This window comes from Octodon degus, unplaced genomic scaffold (genome assembly GCF_000260255.1).
Source record: "Octodon degus isolate 3935 unplaced genomic scaffold, OctDeg1.0 scaffold00178, whole genome shotgun sequence".
Classification (NCBI taxonomy): domain Eukaryota; kingdom Metazoa; phylum Chordata; class Mammalia; order Rodentia; family Octodontidae; genus Octodon; species Octodon degus.
In genome coordinates, this window is record NW_004524754.1 from 3621428 (window position 1) to 3634888 (window position 13461).

General features: G+C 39.0%; 1 protein-coding gene across 7 annotated transcripts in view; it reads left to right on the forward strand.

Annotated features, from left to right (window-relative positions):
- Positions 1-11305, forward strand: part of Parp11 (poly(ADP-ribose) polymerase family member 11) — a 66814-nt gene extending 55509 nt beyond the window's left edge. For 6 of the 7 annotated variants that reach the window (XM_012517440.2, XM_023703722.1, XM_023703723.1 and 3 more), the window contains 2 exons: positions 6605-6756; positions 8483-8947. In XM_012517440.2, the coding sequence (XP_012372894.1) occupies positions 6605-6756; positions 8483-8799 (469 nt within the window). In that variant the 3' untranslated portion in view covers positions 8800-8947. Of the gene's footprint in view, positions 1-6604; positions 6757-8482 lie in introns of all 7 variants that reach the window. The other variant, XM_023703726.1, reaches the window with a different exon arrangement.
- The last annotated feature ends 2156 nt before the right edge of the window (positions 11306-13461 follow it).

Genomic DNA, 13461 nt, shown 5'->3' on the forward strand with positions numbered 1-13461 from the left:
ATTTCGATTGATACATGAGATTCTTTGATGGTTTTGACTAGTTAATATGGCTTTAATATATTGTAGATTTTAGTCTCATAATGATATATACTACAATAAGGAGCTTTCAGCATGTGGTTTTTATTATCTGGTGACTTTAGACCAAGTCAACTCAATTTTTTTATACTAACTAAATTTAACTGGGTTTAGAAAGTTTCATTCAGTCTTATTTGGATGTTTCTCTTACAGAGGAATCTAGAAGCCTTTTCTGCCCACTTTAATTAGGTTTTATATTTTAGTGAAAACATATTTTTCTAAAATGAGTTGATTAAATTGTAATTTCTTTTTTTGTTTTTGGGAGGTACTGTGCATTGAATCCAAGGAATGCTGAGCTCCCTCCCCCCCTCTTTTTTTTTGAGATGGGTTCTTAATAAATTGCCTAGAATGACCTCAAACTTACAATCCTCCTTTTGCTTTGGCCTTCCAAGTGGCTGGGGTTATAGTTGTGCGCCACCATAACCCATGAATTCATTGTCTTTTGTTTTATTTTTGTTTGCATGTTTGTTTGGTTTTTTTTTTTTGTCCGAATGCCTTCAGGGCATGATTGGCTGGCTTGAGTTGTGGGGATGGAACAACAGCAACCTGAGCCTGACTGCTTTGTTGAAGCAGCCACTTAAAGAACTGAGTTCAGGGGCAGGCCCCCTGCATGTTTGTTTTTGAGGTGAGGAGTAAACCCAAGGCCAGGCAAAAGCTCTACCACCTAGTTACATCCTCAGCCCTAATTCATTGTTCTAAATCAGGCCTCTGAAGTAGAGTTTATGTTTGTTTCCTTCATAATTTGAATTGCCAGTAAAAGTCTAATGGTAAAAATGTACTGCAGGATCCCTAAAACATTTTATGCTAGGGATCTCATTGGAAGCAATTGTACTCCAGCAATGCCCTTTCTGATTTCATGTAATGTCAGCCTGTGGAAATCTGTGGCGGTAAACGAACCTGCCACCTGCCTTGACCTTGCAGAATGCCAAGTCTCATTGTAAGGCCGGTCTGACATCTCCCCCAAGAACCAAAACAACAGTAGTTGCTGTCATCTAAGCTGTGACTCATCATACATGTGGCAAGCCCATGTGAGTCCATCGGGAATCACCTAATAATCCTCAAGCCTGCCTTCCTCCCTTTGCTTCTGCCTGCTTTGTGACAGGCACTATTCTGGGCACCTGGGCTGTGATGGTGGGCAGGGCTATCAGCTAGACAAGGAGCCAGGCCACTGCCGCCAGAAATGAATGAGTGAGAAGTACATCGCTAAAGGGAGGATGTCTGTCCACTCTTGTCCACTAAAATAGTGTGTGTATATTGGCTAGGAATGTGAAAAAGTGCTTCCAAAGGCAAATGTCACTTCAGCCAGACACAGCAGGATAGAGAAACAGCATCTTATACAATGGGAGCATTGGGGCCAAAGTTTAGATATATGGAGGAAATAGGAAAATGGAATTTCAAATGTAACAGAAACAAAATGAATAATGAGTGAGGAGGGTAGAGCATTGGTCAGGAGGCAGCGCACGGAGGGGATCCCCATCACTCTCCAGGATGGCGATATAGTTTTCTGCAGTGGCTTTTATTGGATTGAGTGAAACTGATGCAGAGTGGAAGTCAGAAAGTTAGCAGGTGCCAGTGACATAGCCCTTTATAGACTGAACTAAGAGACTCAGATTTGTAGTTTGTTTGTGTGCTTACTTGCTTTGAGACAGCCTCTTGCTATGTGGTCTATGTTGACCTTTTACTCTTTAGCTCCAGCTGGCCCAAACTTGTAATCCTTCTGCCTCAACCTCTTATATGCTGGCTTTGTGGGCATGCACCACCATGTCTGGCAGGACTTTAAGCAAGACAATGATGAACCTAGTTTGTGCTTTAGAAAGATAATTCACTGGGCCATACTGTGGGGAAAGTTTTGAAGTAGTGATTCTCATTTGGGAGGGATTTTGCCCAACAGGGGACATTTGTTGATGATTGGAGACATTAGATTGTCGTGTGAGGACAGCCCTCTCCCCTGTCACTCTTCCCCTGACACCTTTTTCATCTTCAAAAAGTCTGTCTTTGTTCTCTCTTTTACTTATGTCTGAGTTTCTCATATAAGAGAAACTATGTGGTATAACTTTCTGTCTGCCTTACTTTGCTTAAAATGTTAATGGTCTCAAGATGCATCCACTGTTTTGCAAATGGTGATATTTTTTATCGCTGAATAAAATTTAATTGTATACATATAATACATTTTCTTTACCATTCCTCATAGAAGTTTAGGCTGTTTCTAGAGCTTAGCTGTTGTGAATTGTGCTGCTAGAAACTTGGGTGTGCTTGGATCACTATAGCAGGAAGTTTTAGGGGAATATACCTACCTACGAGAGATATGCCAGGTCAAATAAAATTTCTGTTTTTAGTTTTTTAAAGAATCTCCATATTGATTTCCAAGGCATGAGAGAAGAGAGATCTAAGCATTATAGTTAGAAGGAACTTACGTGGAGGAAGAGTTACAAGACAGGAGAAAGAAGGGAAGGATACTTGATGGACTGAGTCTTCCAAAGAGTCAGAGAATGTGTGTGAAAAAAGAGGTGGGCAAGATATCCAGTTCCATGTATAAATAAGTTAGAAATAGTAGAGGAGAGGAGCTGGGGGTGGCTTTCCTCTCTAATACCTTCAGTTCCCATGATGAAATACAAAATGAAGCCATCTGCATAAAAGGAAGTACCAGGGAGGCAAGATTAAGACGGAAAGAAGAAAGGGAAGAGTTGAAATGGCCACTATGGAAAATGGAGAGAGAGCTAGCTTGGGAGCTGGAGGATTTCCATGAGTAAGGTGGAGTCTGTTGGAGAATGTGCCTTTTTGGTAGAAATCATGAGGAGTTTTATGTGATTTACTTGTGTAGCACACATGTGAGAGCAGATAGGAGACATAGTTGGAGTGATCCTGGTTGGAAAGTGAAAGCTGCTGTCTTATTAAAAATGTGGATTTAGATGTTTCAGAGATTCTCACACCTGGCTGTGTGTCAGAGTCATCTCCTCAGCACTTAGATGTCTATCACCTATCCCAGATACGCTGAGTCAAAGCCTCTGAGGTCTGCATATCCTATCTTTGGGAGGGTCTCTAGGTGTTTCTGGTGTCCACCCAGGATGGAAGCCCATAGTCTAGACCAGGGATGGCGAACCTTTCAGGGGTACAAACACAACTGCTTTGCCACATATGCTGTAGATTCACCACCCCTGATTTAGACCTAGGGATGTTTGCTTCTGTCCAGAAGATCTCTCTCTCTGGTGCAAAATATGTAATATAAAATCTGCTGGTTTTGGCATTCTGGATCCTGAGAGGATAAGTAATTCTGAGACATCTTTGAGAAGTGAGTGCCATAGTATTTTCAGTAAGTTTAGAAATAATTGTGGATTTGGCCACAGATGGGCAGGGCTATGAAGAATTTAGTGTAGTCCTCTTTCTTTGCAGGTTTAACTGAAGTTCACAAGGTCCTGCAACTCAGCTTTGACTTTGCTGGAACACAAAAGGCATAGTCTGTGAGTGTCCACATTTTGTGGGTGACTTAGTTGGGGCATTACAATAAAGCTTGCTGGGAATGCAAAGCTTTAACCACCCTGCCCCACCTTGCCTCTAACTTGTGTGTGTGCTCTGTCCAGTCCATGGACAAGCAGCTTCATTGCCATTAATCCCCACTCTCCAGACTTTTAAGTGACTTTTCAAAGCCATACTCATTTTAATCTGTGCCTGAAGTGGACTAAGTGGACTTCCTGATTTTCCAATTCTAGTCGACTATATTGCTCATAGACCTTACAAGGATATGTAGTAAACAAATGTGTACTTCAAAAAATAAAGTAGTATGGATTCATTGATATCTGACTAATTGATAGGGTTACCTTAGTGGCAGGTAGGAGAGCCCCGTGGACAGTCTGACTTGACTCCTACAAAGTACTTGAGAAAGCAACACGTAATGAAGACAGTGTATGCAAGGTGTTAGTACAAAGAAAAAATTATCAGAAGTCATTTTTTGTTGTTGTTTTGTTTTATTTATTTGTGTACTGTTTTGAGATAGGGTCTTGCTTTGTAATGTAGGCTGGCCTTGAATTTACTATGTAGCCCACGCTGCCCTGGAACTCACAGCATTCCTCCTGTCACAGGCTCTTGAGTGCTGGGATTTCAAGTGTGTACCTACAAACCCAATTAAAATTAGTAGAGGTCTTAAGCAAAGAATTGCTTCAATGGCATGCTTGCTTTTTTCCCTTGAGTTCTTCAATATTTTTTTATCAAAAATTTGGATGAAATAGGCTGTCTTATTACCATTGCAAAAGATTCAAAACTAGAAAGCCTAGCTTATTTTGTTAGTGATCAGTAAGCACTTGGAAGATTAGAAGTGGGTCAAAACAAATACTACTTTTTCTAAGGTTTTTTCTTAGTTATGAAAGGGACAGATGTGCCTTATTAAAAAAAAAAAAATTGAGACAGTGCATAAAGTTCTGAAAAAGATATAATTGCTTTCTAGATTTATGTATTAAATGAAGTTTAACTGAAATAATTCCACAGCATTTAGTTTCTTAGTTGTACAGAGTAGCAAGAGGAGAAAGTGTGGTCTGAGAGTGCCAGGAGTGCTGAACGGCTGCATACACCGTCAGCACTTGACTTCACTGTCACAAAACCCAGCAACCAGATTCCTGTTAACTAAAAACAGTCCAGTATAGAGAGGAAGCCATGTCATGTGAGGAATGGTGGAGGGGACGGTATGGACTTAACCCAGAGGAGAAAGCTTGCAAGGCATTCCTAGATATTTCTGGGTACTTACAAAGTTGTTTGAGTAAACAAATGTTTTGAGTCATTCTGTGTTCGAGAAACGATAACCAAGACCAGTCAGCAGGAGTAATAGGAAGATGGATTTTGGTTCAGTGTTGGGATGCATGTACTTTCTAAGAATTACAGATGATTGCAAATAAACTTTGTTGGGCTGGGGAAATAGCTCAGCACAATAAGCGCTTGCCTGGCAAGTGCAAGGCCCTCAGTTCAATCTCCAGTGCCGCAAAAAACAAAACAAAACAAAAAACAAATAAACTTTGCTGTCTGGCACAGAAGAGCCTTTGACACTTTCTTAGTTACTGCCTCATTACAGGAACAAAATTCCTGTCATTCACAAGTAGAGCAAAGGTTTATTTTAGCTCACAGTTTGTAGAAGTTTCAGTCTGTACTCACACGGCTCCAAGGCACGGTGGCACAGCAGAAGAGGAACAGTCCACAGCAGGGTGGATAGCAGGCAGCAAGCCTGCCTTCCCATCTTTCCCTCTATATTCCATCCAGCCTATAAGCTTATTGATTGGTATGACCCACACCCAGAACTGTGCTAACCTCATTAAGAAGAGTTACCACAAACTCTTAATCCATATTCACTCACCATGATCTAGTCCCCTCTGAAAAGCCCTACCTATGAGCATGTAGGACTTTGGAGAGACATCTAGATCCAGGCCATAGCAGCACTGGATTAGAATGAAGAAGGCCTTCAGTAGTTAGGTATTAGACATGGAAAAGGAAGTGGTTATTTCTAACTCTTCTCAATGAAATATTCAAAAAGTGAGAATATAAGTTTACCTACTGATCAGACTTGATGTTTTCATGTTTGGCTCACTTTCTTCATCTTAGCATCATGATTTTAAAGATGTAAAACACTAAAGCAAAGTGCTTACCTCTGCTCCATCTACTCCTTTTGTCCTAAATGTATTCAGTGACTTCCTTTCTATACTTTTTAGTTTTTACTATTTGTATGTGTGTCTCTATATAGTACACAGCATTATTTTGACAAATGTTTGTTTTCACAAGATTCTTTGTACACTTAGCATTGTATTCTAGATTTACTGTGGTAATACACACAAATCTTATTTATTACTTTTCAATTTTATATGCAAATATATAATTATATTTTTTCTATGAATTTTAGACTCTCAAATTTTTTTCTGATATAATCAGTCCTAAATTAAAATCAATCCATAAATCCTTTATGAGTTGAAGAGATTTCTCCATTGGAAAGAGTATTACATTGGATGGTTTAATGTTTTTCAGATTGAAATTCACTTAAATTCAACCAAAATTTTGTTATCTCTAGAGATAAAAAAATAAGATAATTGATTGTCTATAGATTCTGTGAACTTTGTACTGTTTGTTTATAGTCTCATTTATAGGCATGTATAAACCTACCTGGTCTAGGTAGTCAATTACTTTTACTGTTACAGGCATAGTCTGGGATATCTGTACCTGTTGATGAGATTTTTTTTTCTTTTCCCTTGATACCAAGGCCCGAACCCAGGGCACATGCTGGATCAATGCTGTGCCATGGGCTACATCCCCCAGCCCTTTGTAGTCTACTTTTCAACCTCTGCTCAGTGTTGACTAATAATTTTTGATAAAGAATTATGTGTAGTACAAGAGGATTCAAAATTATTTGTTTTCCAGAATTACTTTGTCTACTTATGATTTATATTTAAAAGTATTTATTTTTACACTTCCTGTTGAACTTTTCTTTTTAATAAATTAGTAAATGCTACTTATGGTTTATTTCTGTGTGTGCTATTTTGTCTGTGTGTATTGTTTTTAGGAAAAAAGCTCAGCTCAAGAAAAAAAGAGGCATCCCTCAGATTAATGAGCAAATGCTATTTCATGGTACCAGCAGTGAATTTGTGGAAGCAATTTGCATTCATAACTTTGATTGGAGAATAAATGGTATACATGGCGCACTATTTGGAAAAGGTAATTATCAGAATTTCAGGTCTCAGTTGAGCCCAAAGACAGTTTTGTCTCTTTAGAAATCATTGATTGTTTTCTAATGCAGGGATTTGGTAATAATTATGTTAAGAGTTGCTTTATTAGGCTCTACGCATGCACTCAGAGTTTTTGAGCCGCAAGAACATCAGCTTTTATGCACACAGATGAAAGTGAGACTGTTCCACTTGTGCCAGATTAAGTAGCTCCCCAAATCCCAGTCACTGAGATGGAGTTTATCCATGTTAGAGAATTTTACATTAGATTTAACTTTCATGTGCAAGTCCTTTCTGTACACTAACCTACTTTCTGGCAGTATATAAAGGGTAATATAATACGTTAATTATGTTGTGCCCCAGTACCTGTCAGTGTTTTTATTTTGTTTTCTTTTTAAAGAAAATTATAGGTAAGACTATTAACAGGCAATAAGGTATATGGGAGGAGGGAGACTTCCCCTGTTGTCATACTGTGAAAGTTGAAATTGTTCAATTTATCCCCACAAGCAATTAAGGAAAGAGATGAGGGAGATAAGGGATTAAGCATTTGTTCATCCAGTCCTTACATAAATCCCATCAGTACTATATTGGGTGAAGATGGGACTTTGGTATTCATTTGCAAAATTGGTTAGAGTAGGTATTTCCTGAACAGTGTCAGTCTCTTCTGTTTGCCATTTCCAGAGAGTGGGCTACTTTATTGAATTTTCATTGTAGGCACTAAACCCATGAAAATACTCTTCTGGAATGCTCAGGCATGAATATCTGAGCATGAAAATCAACTTGAAGCTGGCAAGGTTTGCTTTGGCTTCAAGTTTCAGTCCATGATCAGCCGTGTTGCTTTTGGGCCATGCTAAAGAAGATGGTGAGAGCAGGGGTACCTAATGGAACAAGTTCCCTTCATGGCAGTTGGGAAATGAAGAGAGAGAGGAAGATGAGGGTCACATCCCTTCGTGCATCCCTAGTAAGCAAGGCCTCCTATGAGGCCCCTCCTCCTAAAGGTTTCACTACCTCCCATAGCACCAGGCTGGAGCCAAGCCTTTCATGTACTGGTCTTGGGGAACATGTAAGATCTAGACCATAACAATGCTTCATACTTCCCTGGAATCTTTTTCTGGAATATAAAGTTCCATTATTTCCAGGACTGTTATTGGGTTGTTAACCTACATCATAGAAATATAACTTCTTCTGGCTTTAATTCATCCCTGGGAACTAAAGTTTTCCTTGTGCTCTCCAGAGCTCTGTTGGATGTTAAACAAGGGGAAGGGAGGAGACTTTTAAAGGAAATAGAAACAGTAATGAGGCCCACACAGTCAAAAACAGGTCGTTAACCCCCAGTAACCAAAACAATAGCAACAACAAAATTCAGATTCTGCCACACTTTTAATTCTGAAACCATTTTAATGTGTTATACTTATTGGGTTTCTCTGGAGATTCCTTCTAAAGCAGAAGTCTGGTATCTACAGCTAGGTGGAAGTAGGGAAGTGTATTGGAGAGACCTCGTTTATACCAACAAATCTACGCCTGGGCTAGGTGGTCCGTACCACAGCTGTCCCCTACAAATAGATTTCCTTCTTCTTAGGATCTGTGAATGAGGAGAGTCCTCACCTGTTTTTGTTATGACTCCATGTGTCAGTTCTCCTCACAATTAGAATGTTTTTGCTTGTGTTTGCTATGTTCTTAGGAGTAATCTCAGCTCTCTTTGGTCCTTTTTGTTCAAGGAACCTATTTTGCTAGAGATGCTGCTTACTCCAGCCGCTTCTGCAAAGATGACATAAAGCACGGAAACACATTCCAGATTCATGGTGTCAGCCTGCCACAGCGGCATCTGTTTAGAACGTACAAATCTATGTTTCTTGCTCGGGTGCTAATTGGAGATTACATAAATGGAGATTCCAAATACATGCGACCCCCTTCCAAAGACGGGAGCTATGTGAACTTATATGACAGCTGTGTGGATGATACCTGGAATCCAAAGATTTTTGTGGTTTTTGATGCCAACCAAATCTACCCTGAGTACTTGATAGACTTTCATTGACTTCACTTCTGGTTCTCAGTGGTCAAGGGAGTTTCATTCTTTTTTGCAGGATTTGCTCTCCTGTCATCTAGCTACTAAATATTAATTATCTGATACTTTTGAATCAGATAGGAAAAAAGTAGCTTGCACATAAAAAGACATACTGACTAAAAAGGTTGGTTTTCTGTTGCTTTGTTTTTTCTGTTATTCATATAGTCTTTCCTATTAAAAATTAATGCCATTGCCATTCTAACACATAAGGATGAGATAACATTGAAAATTGAATCAGCTGAGACTCAGTTACCATGGTTATGCAATCTTTAGATTTTACACGTCTGATGGGGATAACTGCTTTTAGTTCAGATGGACTTAACTACAGTATATATTCAGAAAATAAAAAAAATATATGCAATCGTATCCCTTTAGAAAAACTTACCCTTTATAAACTGAATTCTGGTATTATTGGCCACCAATTAACTTATTGTTTGGTTGGTCTTTGAAAAAGAGATATAATCCCTGAAACAGTTTGGGCTCTTTGAGAGAAATAAGAAACAAGGATGTTATTTGCAGTGCTACCCAACAAGCCAGAGGAGACAAAGTAGGGAACCCTGCTTGCTGTTGCCTTAGGACTTCGGGCTGCAGCCTGGATGAGTTCTTTCTCTTTGGTCTCCTGTGTCTGAAATGACAGGTACTGCTGACTGATTTATCCATGGTTCACCCACTGGGGTTCTTACACTAAGACTTGGTGTGCAAAGTGGCTATTTTATCCTCCAAGTGCAAGCTTTATTTATTGTTTAAAATATTTGTTTTCCCTTTGTTTCAGAGTCCTTATAGTGATTACTTCTAAAGTGTTTTAATCTGCCTCCTGTAACACTGACAATTAATCAACAGTGACTTTGAAAATTCACATTTCTCCATTTTGAATGATTGCAGAAAAATATATAATGCTCAAAACAATGTTGTTTATCCTTTTCAGCAGCCACAGGCACCTTCTAACTCTTGAATAGTTATGTAGAATTCATTATTGTATTTAGTGGAAGCCCATATACCCTCTGTTTTGTCACTTTATGTAAGAAAGAATAAGCAGTGTTGGACCAGCTTACTACCTGTAAGTGTTCTAGCAGAGACTAGACAAGTTTGGCAGGATCTTGTGAGGAGTTGAAGCATCAGCTGAGGAATTGTTCAGATGATTATTAAGAGCCTTTTCAGCATTGATTTTTCCATGAACACTTGTACCATGACTTTCTCAGAAAATGTTTTTAATTATTCATAGTATTGAATTCTTTCTCCAATATCCTTAATCAATTTTGACAGAAAGTGAGCACAACTTAACTTCTAGAAAATGGCCATGCCCATATTGTTCTACTCAACTGCTAAAATTGGGGAGACATCTAGAAGTGAGAGAAGCAGAGTATAGAATAGAATTAGTGATAGGAACTGTCTAAGTGCTAAATTGATTAGACTTTCATTATAGCCAAGGATATGTGTAATTGTGCAGTGGAAAGTAAATAAACTGTAGACAGGAAATTGCATGCACAGTGCTTTGAAACAAAGTAGCAACAAGGATTTCCAGACTCAGATGTGCAGATCCATTGCTGTTTAGGTAGAATGATGGGGATAATTGAAAGAGCACATCTTACAAATGTGAGGATCATGGACATAGGGCTGCCTTTGAAAGGCAGTGAGGTGTGGCTGGGGACTAGTGTGCAAGACACAATGTTAGACACATTAGGAATTCAGATTTTCAAAATCTTTCTTGTGGTATTTGTTGCAGCAGTTGCCCTTTTAACATGACTATGCCCCCCATCCCCCCATCCCCCCACCCCCGCCCAATGTAGCAAGGACGTCTTTCTCAGCACTTGAATAACTATTGGAGTATTGGGGAGATGTTTTTCTTTTAGACACATGCAGATCTGAACTCAAGGTGACTAATAACCCACAGTTCAGTATTTGGGAGTCTGAGCCTGTGCATTTGGTTGATACGAAGTAAATAGGGTACACTACAGTAGCTGCTGTAAGAAAGTACTGTGGTATTGTTCATGTCTGAGAATGGATTGCCAACTTCATTTTTATAATAATTGATTTTGATATATATTTTAAGATATGATAGTACAAAGTTAATTGATGTTAAAATTATCTTTGTTTTGGTCATTAACTTGAGCTGAAACATGTTACCAGTTTGTAAGACTGGGTAAGCCATTTACTGTTATTTCTTCTGGTCATTGCATAGTGTATGTGAGGAGAGTGAAGAGCAGCTATTCCAAATTAATGATAAATGATTTTTAAAACTCTGTATTGAATAAATTATAGCTGGTAATGACTTTTTCTCTCTTTGGGGAGTCTCAGAATAAAATTAAATGTGTTTTTTTAAAAACACATTGATAGGACTGTTATGAACAGGGAGGTCTTGTTCATTGTGTCCTTTCATTTGAAGACCATTGATGGTAAAGATGATGAAGGATCTGGAGCCATTTTAAATAAATGAGTATGTTGTTTTTACATTTGGTGATTAAAGCTCTGTAGCAAGTCTTGATTGTCTGTATGTGCCACATTCTTATTTCTGTGATTTCTATGTCTCATCTCTACCTTGCATTATTTGAACTTAGGTTTGCAGCTGAGGTTTCATGGGTGCCCCCATTAAAGCTTCTGTGCCTCATTGTGTACAGGCCAAGTCTCTTGCTCTCAGTTGAGTCATGAACAACAGCTGACCAGGTAACATTGGAGAATATTATACCTGCTGTCTGCTTTTGAGAATTCCAAGTCAGCTCAAGACCAGACTCCTGCAAGCCCCTTGCTCCTGGAGGGTTCTGGAGGGTCTGCCCATGCTCATTCAGGAAATATGCTTCCCTGGCCCTTCCATCCCTAGCCGTTCCTGTTGATATAAGTTAAACACTGCACTTAATCTTTAAGTTTCTTTTGGTAGAAAAGGAAAATCAGAGATTATATTAAATTTGGAGCTGAGAAATAAGGGACAAAATGTTTGAAGATTATCTGTGGATACAAGGTGTTGGCTCATTAAATCATGTCTCGGTGTATTTAAATGTTGAGCTAATTATTAATATGCGTGATAAAATTGAGCTTTGGGAAGTACTACATCCTTATAGACTTTGTTTGTAGGCCATTCACAGAGCTGAGATCACCTCTCAGGTGCCAGGAGTAATCTCAGAAACAGCCTTGCAGTGGCCCCAGTCACTCCTTAGTCCCCAGATTTTTCTTTTTCCTTAAAGGTAGATGTTTTGTTTTTAAGTAAATATTTTATTTTCCTTAAGTAGTCAATTTCTAGATGAAATTATATTCTTATAAAAGAGAAAAAGGAAATGAAAAATAGCGAAGAAGAGGAAAACAAAAGCAATGTGAAAAAATTATTTCTTAAGAGATAAGGCTGGAACTCCTAGGTTCCAGCAGTCCACTGGCCTTAATCTCCTGTACTGGGGAGTACAAACCCATACCAGTGTTCTCAGCAAAAATTACTTTTGAATAGAAAGTTTGGCAGAGGGATTTTACTTATTTTTATCAATTTGCACTATGTTAGAAGGTGTTTTGGTGAGATAATAGCCTCCTCCACTTCTCCAGTAATTTTTTGATGTTGCTTGGGTCAATACAGAAGAAAGAATCATTTTAAAGACATACTAAATATGCAGTGATTTCAGGGATAGCTGGTTAGTGGGAGTGATGTGTATAGGCAGAGGTGAACCTGAAGTATCTAGAAAAGAGGTTCAGGGTTTGTGATCACCTTCACCTGTTCCAGTAGTAGCTTGGATCTTCTCTGAAGACATGAGGTGGAAGGTGGGCTAGAGAGAGAGCTCCTGTGGTCTCTCATTTCTCCCCCTTCCACTCTCCATACTAAATGAATATGGTAAATCCAGGTAAAGACAGCTCAGTAACTCGTAACATCCAGTGAAGCCATTGCAGTAACTGAGCTAAGCCTCTTGCTGTATGATTATGTAATCCATTTCTTTGGATTTAATTGCTTGGCTTTTATTCTTAGCACTGCAGGCTAAGAACTTGGCTTTCACATGAACTTTTTGGCTGGATGGCTGTGTCTAAGCATTTAGCATTGGTCTTGCTCACTTTGAAGCAGTTTCTCTTGAGATTGGAATGTGGATTTTATGCCAGATAGTAGTGGTGTTTTCTGCAATTTCTTAGCTTTGCCAGATCCTCTACAGTGTGCTGCTTCTGACTCTGCAACCTATGTGAATTTTAATGTAGCTTAAAAGAGCCACAGTCCAGAGTTTAATTCAAGAGATTTTGGCAGTATTCATTGTAGTTTTCTGTTCATTAAAAAAAAAAAAAAATACCTCTTCCTGAAGAGCTTATCTTGCTGTCATATCTCCCATGTCACAGGGAAGCCACAAGTGTTATAAGCTCTGGTTGAGTTAACACTCTTAGAGATCCAGCAGTTAAAAGCATTTCCCCTGAATTGTTCCTTTGAGATGAAGTACCACTCTGGGAGCTGGTTGGTGGGAGTTCCGTTCCTGGCTTTGCTGTTTGAATCATGTGACCTTTGGGTAAGTCACCAGAAGGGGAAAGTAAAATTGATGAAAGACTACTAAAACTCCTTCAGAGAAAAAGACCTCACAGAGCACAGCTGGATTTCTCTAGGCAACATCTGACCTGACAGAGAAAGAACTTGACTTTGGGTCAAGAAAATATAGTAAGAGGGATCGTAGTGCATTAAGTCAA